The sequence below is a fragment of the Balaenoptera borealis genome (genome assembly GCF_965194805.1).
Source record: "Balaenoptera borealis genome assembly, chromosome: 17".
Lineage (NCBI taxonomy): Eukaryota > Metazoa > Chordata > Mammalia > Artiodactyla > Balaenopteridae > Balaenoptera > Balaenoptera borealis.
Genome location: NC_138876.1, coordinates 6,245,574 through 6,266,951, shown reverse-complemented (window position 1 = coordinate 6,266,951; position 21,378 = coordinate 6,245,574). Strand labels below are relative to the sequence as shown.

The 21,378-nt window shown below is 45.6% G+C and overlaps 1 protein-coding gene across 5 annotated transcripts in view; it reads left to right on the top strand.

Annotated features, from left to right (window-relative positions):
- The window catches only part of KHDRBS3 (KH RNA binding domain containing, signal transduction associated 3), a 165,194-nt gene extending 144,350 nt beyond the window's left edge, over positions 1-20,844 (top strand). For 2 of the 5 annotated variants that reach the window (XM_082364646.1, XM_082364648.1), the window contains exons 8-9: positions 8,235-8,293; positions 10,111-10,737. In XM_082364646.1, the coding sequence (XP_082220772.1) occupies positions 8,235-8,293; positions 10,111-10,202 (151 nt within the window). In that variant the 3' untranslated portion in view covers positions 10,203-10,737. Of the gene's footprint in view, positions 1-8,234; positions 8,294-10,110; positions 10,738-11,664; positions 11,722-13,910; positions 13,930-20,251 lie in introns of those variants that run through there. The other 3 variants (XR_014236663.1, XR_014236664.1, XM_082364647.1) reach the window with 3 other exon arrangements.
- The last annotated feature ends 534 nt before the right edge of the window (positions 20,845-21,378 follow it).

The following is a 21,378-nucleotide window of genomic DNA, read 5'->3' as shown; positions in this document are numbered from 1 at the left end:
AATTGTATAGAACCATCTGCAATCTTTTAAGCAACTTTTGATAGAAAGAAATAGCACAACAGACTGCTACAGCTAGAGGAGAGTAGCTTACAGAGTGCTGTTAAAATAAGCATAACTGGATATCGCTGCAGCAAAAAAATACAGATACTCAACATCCCTCATTTCAGAATTCTTGTACCACCTTTTAGGACTGGGATAAACTCTGAATTAACCATAAATTCAAACGAATTAGAGGTTTAGTCTCTCGTGCAAGAATGTTAGCGGCTACAGACTAATGGGAGAACTCTTTATAGTTACTAAGGACCCAGGCCTCTCCCTTCTATCCTCACCCTTGCCTGTGTCCTTAGGCTCACCTCGGTCCCAGGGTGGCTGTCATGGCTGCAGCCACCAAGCTGGGGTTCAGGCAGGAAGAAAGAGGACGAGGAAAGCCATACCGCCTGGGCGGGTCAGCCTTCTGTTAGGAAGTTGCCTGGAAGCTTCACTTCCTGAAGCTCACTCCTATCTCGTTGGTGGCCTCATCTGCAGAAATGGATGAGAAACGGAGTTTCTTGGATTGATATGTTATCACTAGCACTTCACCCTCAGTCTTACAAGGAGTCTTTTGGTAAGAAAGAAAGGGAAAGTGCACACTAAATAGGCAACAACTGCACATTGATCCTTCCCTTTTAACATGTATGTTAGCATTCTTCTTTTAGATTTGTTTTCCGTTTTCTGAAATATAATGTACATACAGCAAAGAGCATAAATTCACACTTATCTGAAGCATGTACATAGCTGAGTGAATGTTTCCAGAGTGTACACCCACGTAACCAAGAGAGCGAGTCCAGCACCCAGACAGTTCTCTGGCTTTTTCTTTTGACTGTGGGATATCTCACTTCATCATCTCTTTTTGTCTCCCTGAATTGCATGGCTTTTCGAAAAAGCACCCGAACATATTCCTTACTATTCGGCGAGTGTAGTGATTGGTAGTTAAGTTAGACGGTGGTGAAAGTCACCTGGGAGTGGGAGAAGCTAGCCTTGCATCCTGACCCCCCGGCACTGCGGCCAGTCACTGCTTTTCCGTCACCGAGGCAAACCGAGTGGTGGTGCTCTGCTTGGGATGCTTTTCTCTTCCTTATTGTCTGGCTCTTCTCTTAGGTGGCAGTTTAGACCCCAAAACTGGTTCAGGCACCCCACCCCCGAGTTCCTCCAGAACTCTGGGCTTCTCGGGATCACAGTACTCCACTGGCCTATTTACGGTTGTCTGACTTGCACACTAGACCAAACGTGTTTTATCACAAAGACCGGATCCTGTTCACTGCTGCAGCCCCAGTGCCCAGCACATGGTAGGTGTTCCAGAAATATCTGCTGAACAGATGTTGAAACAAGGTGATATCTGAACTTCATAAATTCCTACCAAGAGCATCCTTCTCAAAAGAGTGTAAGAAGTGAGAGTTTCTCTCTTAAATGGTGGGGAAGTGTTGTTTTTAACCTAAATTTATAAAATAGAGATGATACCAGATTGCGAGTTTGTTTTAAATATGAGAGGATTTGTGTGGAGTACCTGGCCCAATACAAGGCTCCTACTAGGCATTTGATAACATCTAATAGATACTATGTGATAGTATCTATTATTAGTGTCATGTTAGCTCTCGTTTGCATGCCTCTGCCCACCACCAGATCCTAGTAGTTGACGCAGGTCCTTTAAGTTAGGTTTGCCAGTCGCTGCCGAGGCACGTGCTTCGAACTGCTGTGTGTGATCGGTCTTCCTGAGTGGTCTCTCACAGGAGGTGGTACTCTCGAGCTCTGAGGAGAACAGAATAAGAGAAAAAGGATTCTGAGTGTCTCATGAGAGATTAAGGTTAAACATGGAACTTTCTGGTAGGCCTGTCCACGTGTGTTACTGTGACAGGTTATTCAGACTCTATTTCTGAAGTCTTTGAAAGCGCGAGGGAATCATTCTCTCAGATGGTTGAGACAGTTTGGCCTGAAGCCCGGAGGATGGATCACATGACTTCTCAAGGCCGATTTCTCCCCTTTGATCAGGCAAGTACCAGTAAGTTCCTGCACTTTATAGTGAGGTCAGATTGAGAAGTTTTTCACAGTAGAGGTGGAAGATCCACCGTAAATGGCAAACCGCGTGTCTCTGATTCTCTGGCCAGACCTACATTAACATTTAAAATCTCTTTATTTGACAAAGTAATTGTTACATCTGAAATGAGGCTTTGCAAACTTAATTACAACACCAGGGTTAAGAATAATCGCCGCCATTTATTCTGTGCGGAGGAAGTGGCCGGCCAGCGAGAGGCGCTGTGTGAGTGAGCCCACTGAGTCGTTGCTCACTCACTGTCGCCCCGTCACGGAGGCGCCGCTGCGGTCCTCACCTCCTGGGCAGCACACACTTCATTCACTCATTGCTGTCACCATTTTTATTGAGCACCTTTTACGTTTCAGACACTTGCAGAAGCTGCAACTCAAAAAGACAGCTGCCTGTCCAAGATCACACTACTTCCAAATGGAAGAACAGATTCAAAACTAAGTGAACCTTTAGTCCGGGATCCGAGCTCTCTGTCCCTTTGCATGTATTCCCTAAGGGATCGCATCCTGCCTCATGGTTTGGAGTACCTTTTATATGGTGATGACTGCAGATTCATGTTTCCAGTTCAGACCTCTCCCCTGACCTCTCAGTTTCTCTTCCCAGCTGCCTCCCAGTGGACTCCTCTGGGAGGTCTGGGAGGCCCGTCAAACCTGGCCTCTCCCAGGCCAAACTCCTGATGGCTTCCCACCCGGAGCGCTTTCTGCCTCAGTCTTCCCCATCTCAGGAAATGGCAACATCGTTTCTCCCTGGAGCCATGGAAACGTCTAGTAACTTCCCATCTTACTCAGGATAAAGAAACCAAAAGCCTTACAAGAAACCAAAGCCTTTCAGTGGCCCTGCGTGACCCTGCATGACTCACCCCTGCCTCCCCCTCATCCCCTCTGCTCCAGCTGCGCTGCCTTCCTGGTCCCGGATGGACCAAGAATGTGCCTCCGTAGGACCCTGGCACTTGGTAGTCCCCAGCCCAGGATGCAGTCCCTCAGGTGGCGTCTGCTATGTGTGATCAGCTATATCACATCTACTGACCAGTCACATGACAGGCCTGAGAATTGACCACTGAATTTAGCAACTTGGAGTTCATTGGTTACCTTGACAAGGGATGCAAATTTTAAGAACAGTAGTGGGGATGATTGCAGTGTATTGGAAAGGATGGTCAGCGTAATCCTTTTGAGGGAGGGAGTGAGACTAGAGAGAGGAAATTGTAGTCAGGGTGGAACATACGAAATTGGAGCGAGGTGGGGGAAGATTGAAGTTATCAATATGACGAGATCTAGGATGTGACCTGGGAGTTGGTGGCTAAAGGAGACTAGAGACAGGATCAGTGGACAAGAGAGGTCCAGGGACTCGAGAGACCAGCTTGTTTGAAGGATTGTCTGCCTGCATATGGAAAGCACCAGGACTTAGGACAGCGATACCATCGGGAGGTTCAGAGCTGGGTGTTTGTACGGAGGCATGGAACATCCTGGTCTAGAAGTGGCAGTGGTGTGTCTGTGGGGGGGCGGTGGTAGCGAAGAGAATACTCACCCTTCCTGTGCTCCCAGTGGTACGTGGGCTGTGGGGCATAAAGAAGAGGGCAGGGCTGCCAGATAAGAGCTGTCATTAGAGGAGAAGCAGGTTTCCATTGAGGAAGAAGGTAAGAGGATGTCCAAAGAGGAGGCTGAGAATATGTAAGGTGTTTTGCCCACGATGAGCCATGAAGGAATTCCAGAGGGCACGGTCGGGATGGAGATGAGGCCAGATGGGGGTGGGCAGAACTTTACAAGTACTGTAGATAAAGAGTAACTAGTGGTCTAGAGTTCCCTGAGCTGCACAAATACAAGCAAAGGGCCTAATGAGATTAGTTCCAGTGACTTTAAACTAGAAATTCGTGGAGAGGCTTGAAGAGGTTGAAGGGATGTGGGACAGATTCGTGTCAGGAGTTCCTTCTTAATCCCGTTCGTGGAGACAGGGTGATCTGGGAACTCGGAGTTTTTGTCCTCCTTGAATGCCTGTCGATGGCCTGGGGAGATGTGGACTTGGTCCCAGTGCTGCCGTTTGCTCCTTGACCCCCCGTGTTTCCGTCCAGTGCCGGGCCTATTTCTTGACTCTGGTTGATGGGATCGAGGACCTCCAGGAAAGCCAGGAATCATGCTGAACGTTTGGACTTCCTTCAACCCCTGATATGGGGTAGAACGCAGAGGACAGACAGAAGGCCTGGGGAGACGTGGCCCTGGTGCCAGTGGGGGGAGCCCATTCTTGATTTATTGAGGGAGGGGGCTTCCCTTGACCCCTTGTGATGGAGTTGAGGCATGGTCAGCCTAACATGTTTTCTTGCATATTATTAATATTGTAAGTGTTGTACACATAAATGAAGAATTTTTCCCCTTTGCCGTATGTTGGGTTTTTAGTTTATCCTTGGGAAATAGGACACGTCTTTGGTTAATAGACATTTGAGGTGCACGAAATGAAATGCTGCAAAAGCAATTCAGATGGAACTGACAGGTACGAGAATGGGGCTCAGCTGCTCCCAGCTTCTTGGTTTGATGACAGTCTTGAAATAAATAATCAGAAACTGGGTGAAATGATAGCAAATGTCAGTTTAAAGTTTTCACTTGTCAAAACTAAGATTGTCTTATCACCAAACCATTGCAGGACCAAATTATGCTACCTTTTATTCTCCTGTTCATTGGGAAACATTCTTCACCCCTGATTTTTTTATGCTGAGCCATGTTAGATAGAGCCCTTCAAGATGGATTTCCAGTCGACACTGATGTTCATTACTGCTCACTTCATTTAATAAAGAGGACTTAGTTTGGTCAGAAAGCAACTGTTTGATTCCTGTTTATAGGTCTCAGTACCTGTCACTGACAGTTCCAAGTTAAACAGTGGGAACCTGTCTCAGTAAAGAGAATTCTTTCCAGTTTTATGAAGAGGTCACTCTCATTGTTTCTGTGCAACGAAGATAAAATTTTAAAGAGCATCGCAGCTTTATTTGTCTAAGGAGCCATGATGATGTAACTTCTGACCTTTGGAAAGAAGACTGAGGTTCACTTAATTTAGTGCTGAGTTTTTCAGAAGCCATAGCCAATTTATTTTCAACAGAATGAGAATTTATGTTGACTGCTTTGTGTCCAGATGCTGTACATGAGCCATGGAGAACGTTAGGGCCGCCCAGAGTCTGGGCAGTCCAGCGCAGTGGGATTCGGCAGGGGGAGGGGCACTCGGACTCAGCAGGAGGGCGGGCAGCTGCCCCAAGTCTGCCCAGCCCTGGGAGGCCCAGGTTTTAGACTCAGATGTCTTGACCCGTATTTGGCAATGACATTTTATCAAAAGTTTCGCTTCTAAATTTCTGTCCGCAAGATGAGAAAAACCTTCTACTTTATTAGCAGTTCTCATATTTAAAGCTATTAAGTCTTAAGAGGTAGGGATGCCACATTTTTTTGCTGTTGCTTGTTTTTGCTGGATTTTTTTCCTTCTTGAATATGAAAGTCTCTCTGTTCCTTTTTCAGCTAGTCCCTCTTTTCTTCTCGCCATAAATGTGTATAATACCTGGATGGAAAATTAGGACTACAGAAAGGGAGAGGAGGAATTTGAAACCAGAGAACTAGGCAGTTGCAATTTGCCATGATCGTATGGCATTGGGTTTCGCGTGGACCCTGACTTCTGTCTCCGAGCATGAAGAGGGATCACGTAAGCCCCAGGGGAGCGAATGGGACATTCTGGAAGAGTGGCAGAGCAGGTGGGAGTCAAGCAGGAACCACCAGATTAAGGGGGCCGGGCACAGCGAGGGCCGTCCGCCTCGAGCATGGGTGGGTGCCCAGCACAGGGCAGAGGCGCGTCCTGAGCCTTGAGCACGGCTGCCGCCCCGAGGAGCCGTGTGACTCTGGCAGGGGGGCACCCTCACTGAGCCTCGTCTGTAGAAGCACAGAGACGCCACGTAGACCCGTGAGGTCGTGCCTGTGGAGAAGCTGTCAGGACGGCAGGGGTCCGGCTCAGGACAGCCCACTCCTCTCAGGCTCCCTTTCTTTCCCCGGGGTTCTCTAGCAGTGAGGGCCAGCTCTCAGCTGTCCTCGGGAAGACTGCAGATCGCCGCCTGGTCTAATAGGTCAGCCGTGGGAGGGGCTGCTCTGTTCCTGGGCTCCGGTTAAAGCAGCCAGTGGAGCCCCCAGCGCACTCCAGGCCAGAAAGCTCTCACCGGCACCGGTGTGGTGCGGCGTACTGATGAGCTTGTGAGGGCGTGATGAAACCAGGATAACAAGGATCTGGCCTGTGCTTGCACGTGGAGGAAGCGTTCTATACTGAGGAACATCCCGGCACAGGCCTTGTATCAGTGCTTATTCACCCTGCTTAACACGACTCCTTACAGACGCTCAGCTTGCAGCCTGCTTCCGCCTCTGTGCCCGGCACGCCACGCCCACCACTCACCCGTCTTCAGCTTCGCTCGGGCTCTCAGAACATGCTCAGGCATCGCCGTCTTGTCGTGACACAGCAGAGGGCGGAGGTGCCCCTTCCTCTGTACCCAAGCACTCAGTTCCTGGAGAGCGAGGGCCCGTGGGGGCCAGGAGAGGGGTGAGACACAGAGGAAGGGCCTTGATGGGGACACGCCCAACCCTGGGAGGTGGGCAGTGCTCTCTGAGGAGGCGGCAGTTGGGCTAATGAGTGGGTGGGAGGCGCTTGGAAGGAGAGGGAAGAGGAACATTTCTGGCAGAAGGAGGAGCCATCCCCACAGGCTGGAGGCAAAAGGGCACGTAGCTCCCCGTCTCGGACCCTTTCTCTCATAGGACTTGCCTCCTGGGCTGTAGTCAGTGGAGTTGATGATTAGCCTCTGGTGATATTTACCCGAGAAACCAAAGGTGGGAGGAGAGGACCAGGTGTGGGTTTCGCCGGTTGTGTCCCCTGTATGTTCCCTGTGAGATTTTAGGCTGGCGTCCCAGCTGTTGTGATCTGCGGTATCCTTGTCTGTAAGATGGGCACGGCAGCCCTGCTTTCTTACCTCAGGAGCTGAGGTGACGACTGCTCGTGGGGTCTCGGAGCTGGCGCAAGGCAACACCCACAGCATGGATTTTATTATTCACTCCGTGGCTTCCTAGGGTGTTAAACAGCTGAGCTGGATCATTTTCCATTTGATTAGAATTTCTTACTTGATTGCATCAAGTTAGAATAATGAGAATGTTTATTTCCAGGACAATCCAAGATAACAGATTCAGGATGATTGTTTCCCTACAAAATTAAGAAGAGTGGGAAAGGGGAAAGCAGGAGAGAGTGCGTGAAAGCCCTCCTCAGATACTCAGAATAGCATTAGAAACTGGATTATACCCGCCGTGGTCGAGTCATCCAGATTTTCCACAAATCCGTTCCTGTAAAAGGTTATGCCTAATTCACAGACTTCGTGTGTGTGTAGCCTGTTTTGCATCGTCTACAGAATGGCCGTGGTGACAGACCCCCTCCCTCCCGGTGTCTCAGGGATGTTGTGCCTTGGAATACAGCTGTGCCTGTGCTTTGGAAAGATGCCTGGCCTCTGTCCTCACAGACTTGGCCAGGGCTGGTGACTGGACCGCAGGGCCTTTCCCGCCCCGGTCACACACGTCCTCCTGGGCAGCCACTCCCGATGGGAGCGGGACGGTGCTGGGGAAGTAAAGCGTTTCAGCCCGTAACGGTGTTACTTTACTGTAAAGTGAACTGCCCACGGGTCACACAGCATCGAGTTGTCCGGTCCGTAGGTTTGTGCCTTCCGTGAACTTTGCATCGGTTGGAAAGAAGCCGTGGCTGTCCTTCCTTCTGTCCCCTGTCCCTCACACGAGCCCAGCCCAGGTTCCGGGTGCACAGGCTGTGATTGTCCGCCGCACACGCGTCTCCTCAGGCCACGCGTCCTTCCAGGACAGGGGCTCTGCATCCCTCAGGCGCCATCGCGCACTCCCTGTGGACCGGCCAATGGCTGCGGTTACGGTGGCAGACACATTTACTGTGAATGAAAGTCGGGGGCCACAGAGGGGCCTGTGATCATTCTAAGGCCTCTTTCTTCTCTGTGGGAATTCCTTTCAGTGTTTATCCCTGCCCTTTATTAGTTATCTTTAAGTTTTAGAATTCTTCCTCGAGTATGATTTAAACTCACAGGCAAGTCAGTTTGTCCTAACTATGTTTTCGTCTTTCTCTGCTTGTTTTGTTTTGTTCTATACAGTGGTGCTGATTACTATGATTATGGACACGGACTCAGTGAAGAGACTTACGATTCCTACGGTGAGTAAATGGCCAGAGTGGAACCATAAATAGAAAGGTCATAGAAACAGCTTAAAGATCTTAACTCAGGGGAAATTCATACAGACCGAAATTGAGACAGCAGCTCCCTCTCGGTTCATCTGTGCTTATCTAGCTATTTTCAGAAGCTCCTTAAGGTTTAAATTTAATATTTAAAGAGGACTAAAGACTTGCAGAAGATTACAGGAATTCAGATTCTAAACTTAGATTTTCTGTTTGGGATGATTGCCACGTGCTGATTTTCTCACTATTGAATAGTTTGCCAAACTGCAGACCCTTGATAGAATGGGTCTCTTTGAAGTGTCTTTGCTTCTTGACAGTAAAGAAAATGAAGCAGTTGAGACTACAGCCCAACAGTGATTCCACCACCCCCATCTTTATATTTTAATTTATTCGCAATCTCAAATCCTCTAAAAACATTACGGTGGGAATCATTCCGTAAAGGTTACGGAAGCACTGAGCCAGGAAGGAGATGCACGGCTCTCTCAGGCTTACAGGGAGACGTCGAAACCCCACTTATTTCAGTGGGAGCTGGCCAAGATGCTGGGGAACCCATGTCCAGAGTCTCACTATGCAGAAGGACGACAGGTTTAATTAAAAGAATTGGCGGCAGCAACTTAATGATACTAAGAAGCTCCTTTGCCACGGGGCAGAGATCAGAGAATGAGAAGCTTCACTCAGTTGCAAAGCTCTGATGAATGCCTCGTGCCCAGTGCAAGTGAATCAGGATTCTCGTTAAATGGATGTTATGACATTTCTCTGAACATAACTGAAAAACCATTTTCCAGTGTTCCTTTTGAAGTGCATTTTGTTGTATCACCTGCCCCAAGCCTTGATGACCGCACCTTGGTTTTTTTGTTGTTGTTATTCGTAACAGCCGCTTAAGAGAAATACCTTGGCTTGCTGAATGCTGTCTACTTAAATTGATGCAAGTTAGCTTGAGGGAATGATGTTGATTGCATGTTTGTATCAAAGAAGAGGTCATTTTCAGCGTTTTTTCCTTCACAGCTTTTTAAAATTGGTCTCTGTGGACGCATGGCTTTTAAATCGCTGTGTGTTGCAGCACGGATGTTAACTGTTTGTTGTCAAAGACCCACAGATCACTCACTGACGGCCCAGAGATGGGGGTGATTGAATGTCCCTCTGTTGCAAATAACATCATTCGGTATGGATTTAGTATTAGGATGAAAGCAATTTGACATTATGTCATTGAGATTATTTCATATCCAGGAAGTATTTTTGAGGCATAACTCTCCACCCAATACAACTTTCATTTACTCTTTCTTTGAAGGACCTGTGAAGAATGAGGCCGCATTTCCCCCTCCCAAGCTGCCCGTTTCCATTTTGCGCTCCAGTTTTCTCTCCTTTTGCCTTCACAAATTTTTATCTGTGTTTTCTTTGTTTTTGAAGAAGAAATCCAAGTGACCCTTTTCCCATTCTCTTTCCCATCCATAGATGTCTTCACGTTTAGCAAGAGGCAGTTCAATTTGCTGCTTGAGTTTGTGAGCATTTGTTAAATGAGTGGCCAAAAGGAAGTTCCTGCAAAGTTGGTAGCCATTTAAGATACAAAAATTATTTGTCTTCCCAGGCTGGTAGGTTTTGCTAGTGAGAGGACCATTTTCCATTGTGTTCGTAATTTTTTTTTAAAGCAAATTCCCTTGGGTTGTTTTAGGACCTCGGGGGATACATACCTTCAGTATGGCATCTACCACTGGTTCAGGGCTAAGTTAGATTCTGAAAAATGAAGCCAGTGGGATCCCTGGCAGTGGTCTAACTGTGATTCATCTGACTGACTTTAGGGCAAGAGGAGTGGACTAACTCAAGACACAAGGCACCCTCGGCGAGGACAGCAAAGGGCGTCTACAGAGACCAGCCATACGGCAGATACTGACTGTACTGTCTGATGTTGTGACATAGCCAGGCTCCGCCAGTCCTGTATACTGTTCAAAGTAATTGTTTTCTATGAACAATCCCTTTTTAAATAGATCAAAATGCTTAACATCTGAATGGATGGAATTTAAAATTACTTTGTTGAAACATCAACCTGGGCAGAAAAAAAAAAAAAAAAGACATGTAAAATTTTGTTATTTCCAGTCTGTATATGAAAAAATAGGTCATCAAAAGGAAAAAAAATAACTTTGATTAACTAGTGTTAAACAAAAAAGATAGGTTTACTAAATATGTTAATCCATCCTTTTAACATAAGCCTCACCTTTCATTTTAAAGGTTTCCATAGAAATTTAGTTATTTTATCTTTCAGCCATATGCTAGTTGTTTTTTTTTTTCTCTTGCCAACATGCGTAAAAAGGGAAGCCAATTACAAGTGCAAATAATGTGGTATTCTTTTGTAACTCAAGTCTTGAAATGTTCTGTAGTGTTAAGCAAAGTCTCCTCTTGCTTGATACTAAATAAACTTTTGAAAGAAATTTTGTGTGTGTGAGCTAACAATTTCATGTCTCTCTTATTTAAAAAGACCTTCATAAATAGTCGTAAACAGGGAAAGGATTCATTTAACAACGCTTGTCAAAAAAGGGTCACACTAAACATTGTACAACTTATTTAAAACATGGTATAAAATTAAATGTACCATTATATACTCACCGTAGATTTAAATGCTGTTTAAAGAGTCCAAGTGGTATCAAGCTGCTTGAGTGGCACGTTAAAAACTACGCAAAACCAAATCTTGTTTAAAAACTGGTTTTAAAATAACTACTGATTTTCTGAAAAAGATGTGATCAGTTTTCATCTTGTTGAGCGTTTTTTCACTAGTGCAACTTTGGATTTTTTATGAGAATTTTGGTACCTTAATGAACACCTCGCTCCATGCTGGAAGCAATAAGCACAAAGCTTTTAAAGACATTCTGACTTGACTAATTGAGGTCGCACTCGCCAAGGCTGAGGATGTGTAACCCTTAAACGGTCTTCATTTTCAAAGGTAAATAAATCAAATAAGATTTTAATCTCACTTAATTTATCTTAATATAACTAATAAAACCAGGGAGGTTACAACTTAGCAAGTTTCATTATCCATTTTAGAAAGGTTTTAAGATCACCTAAATTCTCATTTTAAAAAGTTTAATTTGTTTTAGTAATCTAAAAAGCCTTAGTTTAGTCAGTTTAATTGGGGCCAATTATTCCCTATTAAACAAATGTAAAACCTCATAACTAGTTGTTTGTAATACATTCTTTGGTTAGTAATTGAGGGCACTTCTTAAAACTGACAAATATTTAATAAAGTTTTTCTTTAATCATTTGGCTAAGTTTTTTTAAATTGTAGATTATGTAAAATGTTTAATTTTTATTTTCTGAGAGGTTTCCTTCTCTTTGAGTAAAAAGGTCTTTTCTTTTGTTAGGAAATGTTGGCCATCTTGGAAAGTGAAAGGAAGGTTGTGTCCGTCCAGCAGACACAGGTGAGTGCCTTTGTTCCAGTCATTTGATGTGCTTCTCTGAAGTCGCATGGAACATTTCCCACACTGCTCCCACCACCAGCACTAGTGACTGTGGCTAACTAACTTCCTGAACATAAGCAAGTCAGACCCAGGGAGCTCTGCATAAGCTGCAGAGGTGGGAGGCTCGGCCATCACACTGTGTAAGTAACTCCATTACTTTCCTCCATAAAAACGTAGCAGGCTAGTCGGTAGCATGATAAATTTTTCAAAAGTATCAAGTGAAAAAGCAGTTTACTGCTAGCGATACTATCGTCCCAATTTTATTTTTTAAAAATAGATTGTATATATTCTCTCTATATATATTCATAGGCAAAATATTACATGGATATGCTGGAAATTTTTTTTTTTAAACATCTTTATTGAAGTATAATTGCTTTACAATGGTGTGTTAGTTTCTGCTTTATAACAAAGTGAATCAGTTACACATATACGTATGTTCCCATATCTCTTCCCTCTTGCATCTCCCTCCCTCCCACCCTCCCTATCCCACCCCTCTAGGTGGTCACAAATCACCGAGCTGATCTCCCTGTGCTATGCGGCTGCTTCCCACTAGCTATCTATTTTACATTTGGTAGTGTATATATGTCCATGACACTCTCTCACCCTGTCACATCTCACCCCTCCCCCTCCCCATATCCTCAAGTCCATTCTCTAGTAGGTCTGTGTCTTTATTCCCATCTTGCCACTAGGTTCTTCATGACCTTTTTTTTTTTTTTCCCTTAGACTCCATATATATGTGTTAGCATACTGTATTTGTTTTTCTCTTTCTGACTTACTTCACTCTGTATGACAGACTCTAACTCCATCCACCTCACTACAAATACCTCTATTTCGTTTCTTTTTATGGCTGAGTAATATTCCATTGTATATATGTGCCACATCTTCTTTATCCATTCATCCGATGATGGACATTTAGGTTGCTTCCATGTCCTGGCTATTGTAAATAGAGCTGCAATGAACATTTTGGTACATGACTCTTTTTGAATTATGGTTTTCTCAGGGTATATGCCCAGTAGTGGGATTGCTGGGTCGTATGGTAGTTCTATTTTTAGTTTTTTAAGGAACCTCCATACTGTTCTCCATAGTGGCTGAATCAATTTACATTCCCACCAACAGTGCAAGAGTGTTCCCTTTTCTCCACACCCTCTGCAGCATTTATTGTTTCTAGATTTTTTGATGATGGCCATTCTGACCAGTGTGAGATGATACCTCATTGTAGTTTTGATTTGCATTTCTCTAATGATTAATGATGTTGAGCATTCTTTCATGTGTCTGTTGGCCATCTGTATATCTTCTTTGGAGAAATGTCTATTTAGGTCTTCTGCCCATTTTTGGATTGGGTTGTTTGTTTTTTTGTTATTGAGCTGCATGAGCTGCTTGTATGCTGGAAATTTTTGACAGTAATCATCTTAAGCTTGTGAAAGTATGATTTTTGTGTGTGTCCTTTTCTACTTTGAGTTTTGCAAAACAAATTATTGCTTTTAATAAGATAAATATGATAAGGTGTATTTTATAAAATTGTTTCATAAAATTTTTAAAATAGGGATCTGTGAAGGAAAGGTGTCCTTAATTAGGTCTCACTTTTTAGATATTCTTGTTTTTTCCTACACCATCAGAAACACTGCCTAGGGCCCGACATTCCAGAGAATCTTACTTAAGAGTGTGTGTATCTGAGCCCTGCCCCTCACTGGGTGACGCTGGCCAAGACCCCCTTTGAGGACCTTGCTCATCTCTCGCAGTTGTTCTGAGCATTAAGTGAGGCGGTGTTGTGAGAGTGTTTTGTAACCTGGAAGGTGATAACAATAATGCAGTTTAATTGTTGAAGTTGAACATGCATGTTTCGTATGAAGGGGAAATATATGAGCTTTTTGGTTTTCCTTAATCACCAAAATTAACCTAAAATAATTAAATTACTCTTAGGAAGAAAATAGTTCTCTTCACTCTCATAAATCAAAATAAGTGTTCTGGTTTTTTTTGTTTCTTTTTTGTTTGTTTGTTTTTGGGGGGTTGGTTTTTTTTTTTTGGTGCTTCTCTTCTTGTACAGAAAGGGAATGTGATATATAACATATTTTTTCAATTCGTGATGTTATATTGAAATTTTTTCACTATTTTCTTTAATAAGTAATTTTTTTTTTTTTTTTTTTTGTTAGGAATTGGCATATTGAATAGTAAGTGTAGGTTTCTTTAATCAGAAGTTATGGACAGGTCCCTGGAGGGTTAATCCCCAGATAGTCTTAAGAGCTAATTCATAGGACTTGTTCAAGTTTATGTTTATTTTCATTTTATTAAAGAACCCACAGCTCCATTGGACTGCAGAAAGGGCTCGTGGGCCAGAAAGGTCAGGAACCACCGGAAACGCTCGGGGGCAGGAGTTCTTCTGCTTGGCTTTCTAGGGCTTCCCTTATTCGGCAAATACTCTGCTGAGCCTCGTTTCTCCCTGTTTCAATAGGAGGACTTGCAGACAAGCAGCCTTCTCCTGTCCCTAAGCGCCCACTGCATCCTTCCCAGATCTTTCCCCTGGCCTTTGTCTACCCCCTTGGGATTCGTTTATCTTCTCATTTGACAGCGTTTACTGAGCGCGAGTTCTTCCCCAGACACAGAGGAGGCACCAGGAACACAGAGATCTATAGGGCGTGGACCTTACGCTCAAGTAGTTCGGCATGGATGGAGTTGGTAGATGACACACCAGCACTTGCTGCCCCTGGGCCTTTGCCCCTAGAAACCATGCCCATCCTTCAGGACTCGGCCCCACGCCCTCCCTTCCGTGTCTTCAGCAGTGAAACCACGATCCCTCCGTGCTCTCTGAAATAGTGTGCTTAGCTTATACTCCTTCATTGTAGTATTGATACCATATGACTTAGGTTGGTTATAAGTTGCCATTATGACGAAGCCTGTGCTTAATCACTTTCTATAAATGATTTCATTGAATCCTCACAGTGATAAGGAGGTGAGTGTCATCTCCATTTTACAGAGGAAGATGCCTAGGCTTCAAGAGGTGAGATCACTGTGTCGGATCCCAGGCCCTATGACTGGTAGAGCCAGTTTTGGACCATCCACTCTGATCCAGAGTCTTTGTCCTAACCGTGCTGTTGCACTGTCCGCTCTCTGGGCTAGCACTCGCTCTCCCATGAGATTAAAGGCTCCTTGAGGGCAGGGGCTAATTTTTATGTCGCCTTGTATTCCTAGAAGTAAGCCTCACACCACTGAGTGTTGGCAGACGTTGTGACTGATAACCAGCCCCTCTGTCTCTGTCCCACCCTGCCCCAGATTCCTCCCTGGAGAGATTCTTTGGCTGTAGTTAGGTTCTGAATCTTGCTTTGTTCAAGATATTGCAAGTTGAATAAGTATCAGCGTTCATGCAGACACGCTGGCTGAGCACCTGCTATGCTGCAGGCAGTGGAGACGCAGTGGTGACAACAGTCTGCTGGGGAAGTGGGCCAGGCAGGCGCCAGTGACTGGACGACGACAGATGTAGCGTGGGAGAGACATGGACGCCAGGCGGGGTGGCGGAGGTGGGACGGGTGCCAGCAGGGCTGTAAGGACCAGTAGAAGGCAGCCACGTAGGGAAGGTCTTCTTGGAAGCAGTCGTACCCAGCTCTGTCATTTGCCAGCTTTGTTACTTAACCTTACTGAACTTCAGTCTAAACTGCAGTTTCCCCATCCGTACAATGGACACAATAGTGAAATCTACGTCAGTATAGCTGTGAGGACGGGAAGCGTGCCTGGCACAAGCCTAGGTACGTGCTCCTGCTTGTTGCCTTATGCAGATATTTGGATCGTAAGAAAACACAGGTATCTAGGAAATTTCGATTATTTAGGTAATTAGAGAAAGCTGTAGATGATGCTGTCTGTGTGGGCAAGGGGCACATAATGAAGGATCTTGCAAGTCCTGCTAAGAAGCTTAAATACGGTGAGCCCACGCTGAAATGTAATAAATAGCCTCTTCACCCTTGAGCTGGCCCTGCTGCATCCCCCTAGGCAGAGCTGGTGCCTTTTTCAGCCTGTGTTCCAGCAGGAACTTTGTACAAACCTCTGTTTGCACTGGTTATTGATCTGATAGCCAGATGGTGAGAGCCTTAAAAAACGGGGGCCTAACCTTTCCATCCTTTTGTTCCATCTCTCAGCGCAGGATTTGGCAGCCGAAAGCGTTGAGCAAGACAGTGAATATGGAAGAATGACACTGTCGGTGTGATCAGTATGATTCGTAATAGGCAGTGTTAGGAATGGTTAGGAATAGTTCACAGAGACCCAAAAAAAGGAAGAAAAAAAATCACTCATGTAAATAGTAATAGTCTAACTCAAAATTAGACAGTGACTCTAGTCACTGTGTACAGAGAGACAGGTCCCAGAATTTTTTTTTTTTTTAATTTTATTTATTTATTTATTTATTTATTTTTGGCTGTGTTGGGTCTTTGTTTCTGTGCGAGGGCTTTCTCTAGTTGCGGCAAGCGGGGGCCACTCTTCATCGCGGTGCACGGGCCTCTCGCAATCACGGCCGCTCTTGTTGCGGAGCACAGGCTCCAGACACGCAGGCTCAGTAATTGTGGCTCACGGGCCTAGTTGCTCCGCGGCATGTGGGATCTTCCCAGACCAGGGTTCGAACCCATGTCCCCTGCATTGGCAGGCAGATTCTCAACCACTGCGCCACCAGGGAAGCCCCAGGTCCCAGAATTTAAAACAGATGATTTGAAGAAAAAAATTAAAATGTAGTCAAAAATCTAATTAACCAAGTTAAGCCGCTTTACAGGTTATATGTGATAAGTATACATAATAAAGTTAGTTATTTTATATGCAAATCATATCTATTATTTATAGTGATGTACTATTTATATTGATTTATATTGTAGGAATAGAAAAGAAAAAATCCATCATTATGTTTAAAATAACAAAATCTACTTTATGCTTGATTCTGTTTCCATCTTTGAGGAAGGTTGTGGAACATTTTAAAATCTGAATTCCATCTTCCCCTTATCTAATGGAAAATCCTTTCCAATTGAGTTGATTCTGAATGGGATTCTTATTCCAGGAATCTGGTTATCTTTCAGGGATCAGCACCGACTGCTGTACTTGTTTTTCTTGTCTTAGCGTGAGTCCTTCCGTGGCTCCCAGCGCACCATCCTGGCCCGGCCCGCCCCTCCAGCTGCTCCCCCAACCCGCCATACCGCTCTCAGCCTTGCTCTGCTCCAGCCTTGCTCTCGAATACCCTTCACGGTGCTTTGATATCTGTGCCATTCTCTGCCTGAAATCACATTTCCTTACTCTTCTCCCAAGCTCTCGATATAGCTGGTCAGTACTGGTCTGTCCAACTTTGGAGTGAGACTTGAAGCATCACCTCGCTCAGGAAGTCTTCCTTGGCCCAGTGTCTCCACATCTCCCTGGGTGCAGAATTCCTACTGGAGGGCCCTCATCTGCAAAATGGGGTCCTACGATTGACTGTTTACTCTCCTCTCCATCCCTCCCCCCCACCCCGAATGTGAACATCTTCAGTGCAGGTACCATGGCTTAGCACAGCCGTCGTGTATGTGATGAGTGAAATGAACAAGGTGACCTGGTGTCTCCTGGTACGGGACGGTCGATTAGGACTTCACCGGCCTCATCGGGTCAAGTTAGAGTCATTCTTCCACTGGAAGAGAATTTACCAGGTTGTTAAACATTGCCATTCGCATATGCACGTATGTAAGAGCTCACCCGAGCACCACGGCAAGATCCACGCCTTTCCTCACCTCCCCACGTCTGCTCCCCGCCACACTTCCTAGCGCCCAACAGGCTCTCAGAACAAGGAGGTGGGACAGATGAGCAGACGCCGCCGTGAGTCGTGGGGCCGGAGGTGCCCTCCTGAAGCCGGATCTCTGCTCACTTGTTGACGTGTTTGTCTTTCTCTCTAGTGGCGTCACTTCAGGTTCTTTAAAGACAGAACCACGTCTCATTTGACTTTCCGTCCAGATCCCGGCGAGGTGCCTGGCGCAAAGCGGGGACTGACAGTGCTCATTGAGGGGCGAATGACTGAATGGATTAATGAGCAAACGACGCTGTAATTCTTAAAATACTGACACTGAGCCCTTCTCACTGTTAGTTTGGTTTATCAGTGGAAATGAGATAATTGGCTTCGGTAACCATTGGCTTTTTCAGTGGAAAAGGAGAAGTTGGAAAACAAAAACATGCCCTTTGTTTAGTAGGTGATAACATGTGCTCGGTACAAAATCCAAAACTTCGGAAAAAGGGAACAATGAAAAGTTGGTCTTAATTCCCACCCCTGCCCTCAAACACCCAGAGGCAGCTGTTGGTCTTGGTGGGTTTTTTTTGTTTTTTGTTTTTTTTCCAGAGATAGAAAAACATGTGCTTTGCTTCTGCACAGACTAATGATTACTGTTTTTAACATAGAGAACAGTACACTGTTTTATACCTGCCTTGTTTCAATTTAGAGTATATCTTTGAGTTCATTTTCTATCATTTTAAATTATAAAGGTATGTTTTTCTTTTTATTGGCTGAATAATATTTATATGAACGCACCATAATTTAAACAACTGTTGACATGTAGTTTTGCTTCCAGTATTTTGCATTCATTAAAGACAGTGCTAGAAAGCATAGCCCTTCATCTCTGTTCTTGTGCACGTTCGCATACATCTGTAGAATAAGTTTCTAAGGTAGATTTATTGAGTCATTATATTTTCTTAGAGTTCTTACTATATTGCTCCCCGTAGAGGTAATGGTGTATCTTAATATGCTCTTCTGAAGGAAGCTTGAACCCTCAGTGCTATACTCTCCATCACCGTGTACAACTGTTGGCACCTGCGGCCACACGGAAAACTCACCCGCGCAGAGTGGGTTCACAGTGGCCTTTCCTTCCCACGGAGGTGGGCACGTGGTGGGCTGGATCCCCGTGTGAGTGAGTGAGTGAGGACAGCTCTGGGCGCGGCTGTGTCCTACAGGGATGGTGAAAGACCACCCTTCTTCGGTCTCCCGCTGGTCTCCTCTCACTTCTGGAGCCTCCTTTCACGAGCCGATGGATTCTAAGGCCGACCTGCAGCGGCAGGCCCTGTGCTCAGCACTGTGGACACACCCGGGGAAGGGGAGGCCTCCGCTCTTAAGGGGCCCACGGTCTCTCTGAGGAAGCCGGCCCCCACTGGCCCTTCCGTCCGCCATATCTTTGCCCACCTTCTCCTCTTCTCTGGGTATCCAGAGCCTGCCGGTTCCTCAAGATCTTCTCTCTCTCCTTCTGCCCAAAGAACCCTTGTCTCTCTTCACGCTGAGAGTACTGGCCAGTAGCACCCAAGTGGCGAACCCCTAATTCTGATCTGCTGATTGACGTGTGGGTTGTCCTGCAGTCCCGGGGAGTCCTCGAGGGTCAGGAGCAAGTCCGTCATGTGTAATTTAAGAGCACGCAGTCATCAAGCCATTCAAGAAATAGGCACTGATGAATTAAACAGTACCCTAATGAATAGATGCACTGTATTAGCTGTTTCCTTTTTTTAAGTATTAGCCTTTAAAATAACTGTCTGTGTCTGGTTCGTCCTGGCACACCGGTGCCGCATGTGGGGGCCAAGGCGCACTGTCCCTGGCGCCGCGAGCGGTCATGACAGGCGAGGCGAGGTGAAGGCAGAGGGTGCAGCGGTACAGGTCACGAGCTCTGGCCGAGGAAGGGCGAGGAGGGAAAGGCTTCACAGAGAAGGAGAAACCTGAAGCGGGGTTTACAGTTAAGTTGAAATCTTGAAGCAGACACGGGAGGAGGAGATGTCAGAGTTGCCAGGCTGGTGCAGGTCGGGGGAGGAAGGGAGGGTCCTCGTGTGTTTGGGGACGAGTAAGCAGTTGCTGGGAACTAAGGGGCAGGTGCCGGTGGGCGGTGGGGGGGAGGCGGGAGGGGTGGGCAGGGCTGGGTCACGTCACAGGGAGCCTCGAGGACGGTCCCCCTCCCCCTGCGCACCTGTGACCAGAGCAGTGAGGAGCAAGCGCGGCGAAGGCGCGTCTTCCCTTGTGATTAGATTCTGTTTCGTGTTTTGTTTCCTTCTGGTTGCCGCTTGGGCTTTGAAACAACAGTTTTGTTGTAATTAGCACGTCAAAATACATTGTTTGGTGTTAGTTAGTAAATAAAGTTTTGTCTAAATATACCTGAAAGCTGAGTCTCTTCTCAGGTGGCAGGAAGGCAAGGGCAGTGCCAGTGTGCATCCACAGGAAGTCACTGCACGTTTTAGTTCGGGAAGTTCCGCGTGAAAAGAGGCGTGGCCATTGCGAAAGCCTCCTTCCCGTGCACGTCGTGGCGGGGAGGAGTGTCGTCGTCGCGTGCTGTTTAATCATTCATCTGCCTCCCTGAACACAAATACTTTACGTCCTGAATCTCTACAATTCTGTTTTGCATTGTTTTCCATAAGTATTCTCATTTCTGTCAAATTTCAGTTTGCCTGCTTCCTCTGCCTAAATCCTGCCATTCCCACCAGAGTGTAAATAATTTGTTACTTGAAGTATACAAATACATATCATTTTCCTCTCTTTCAGGAACTTTCCTTCCAATTATGGACTGCTTAAGAATAATCAACTCACCAACGTGCCTAGTCAGTAAATGAATTCACTTGAGAACTTGAAAATCATCTTTTTTTTTTTTTTTTTGTACAACTTTGTGTTTCATGAAATGTTTTATAAAGTAGTATGCTTTTTAATATGGAAAGTCTGTTTGAAAAAGGGAAAGAAAATCAATTTCTTTGTCTCCTCATAACAGAAAACAAATGATTTGTGTATTGCTTAACAAAGGCTGCCCATTTCAATCTCTTCTACTTTAATATAAACCTAGAAAAACAAAGGCTTATTTCAGCCCAGCTCTAAATTCTGCACACTTGAGAACCATATATGGCTGCAACTCACAGCTCACAAGAAGTCAAGCGTCAGCGCAAATTCCAGCTTTGAAAATGATTTATCCAACTCAGTTATGGACCAATAAAGATGAACATGTTATGCCAAAAGTACGCCGCCACATAGAAGGTTAATTATAAAGGCTTCTGCGGGAAGCGGTGGCACTGTCAGAATAGAAACCCGATTTTCATGCCTCTGTAATTTGTTGTGGAACATAAAGGTCATCATCCCCATGGACAGTATGATTCAGTTCCTTCTCTTTTCATCACTTACTGGTGCTTTGTGATTTTAATTCAGTACGCCCCGGGAGGATGCGTTTTATTCCTTCCGCTAGAAGCTCACACAACACGCTTCCTAGTCTTGGAATTTCGGGAACAGTCTTGTGCATTGTTAAATTGTCACTTTCTTACCTCAAAGACACATTCCCTCAAGGCGTTCACCACTTTTTACAGGGTACCGTGTTGGGAGCATTGTGTTAAAAGCACAGAACAACTTCTGATAGGTTTGCTTTTCCTTATCCTCTCGTGATGCACCCTAAAGACATGATCTTCTACTCCTGCAGTTGGCACTTTTGCGTTTGTCAGATACGTGTTTCTCCATCTCAGAAGTGCAAGGAATAAAGGCCCGCGAGCAGAGGGCCGCGGCAGTGCTGCAGTGAGTGGGTGTGGGCGCCCACCAGAGCATGGTCAGCAGCGCCCCTGTGTGGAATTAATCCTAAACAAGCAGGAACTTTAGGACGGGCGCCAGACTGTCATGAGTGGGGAAGAATTTGAGCT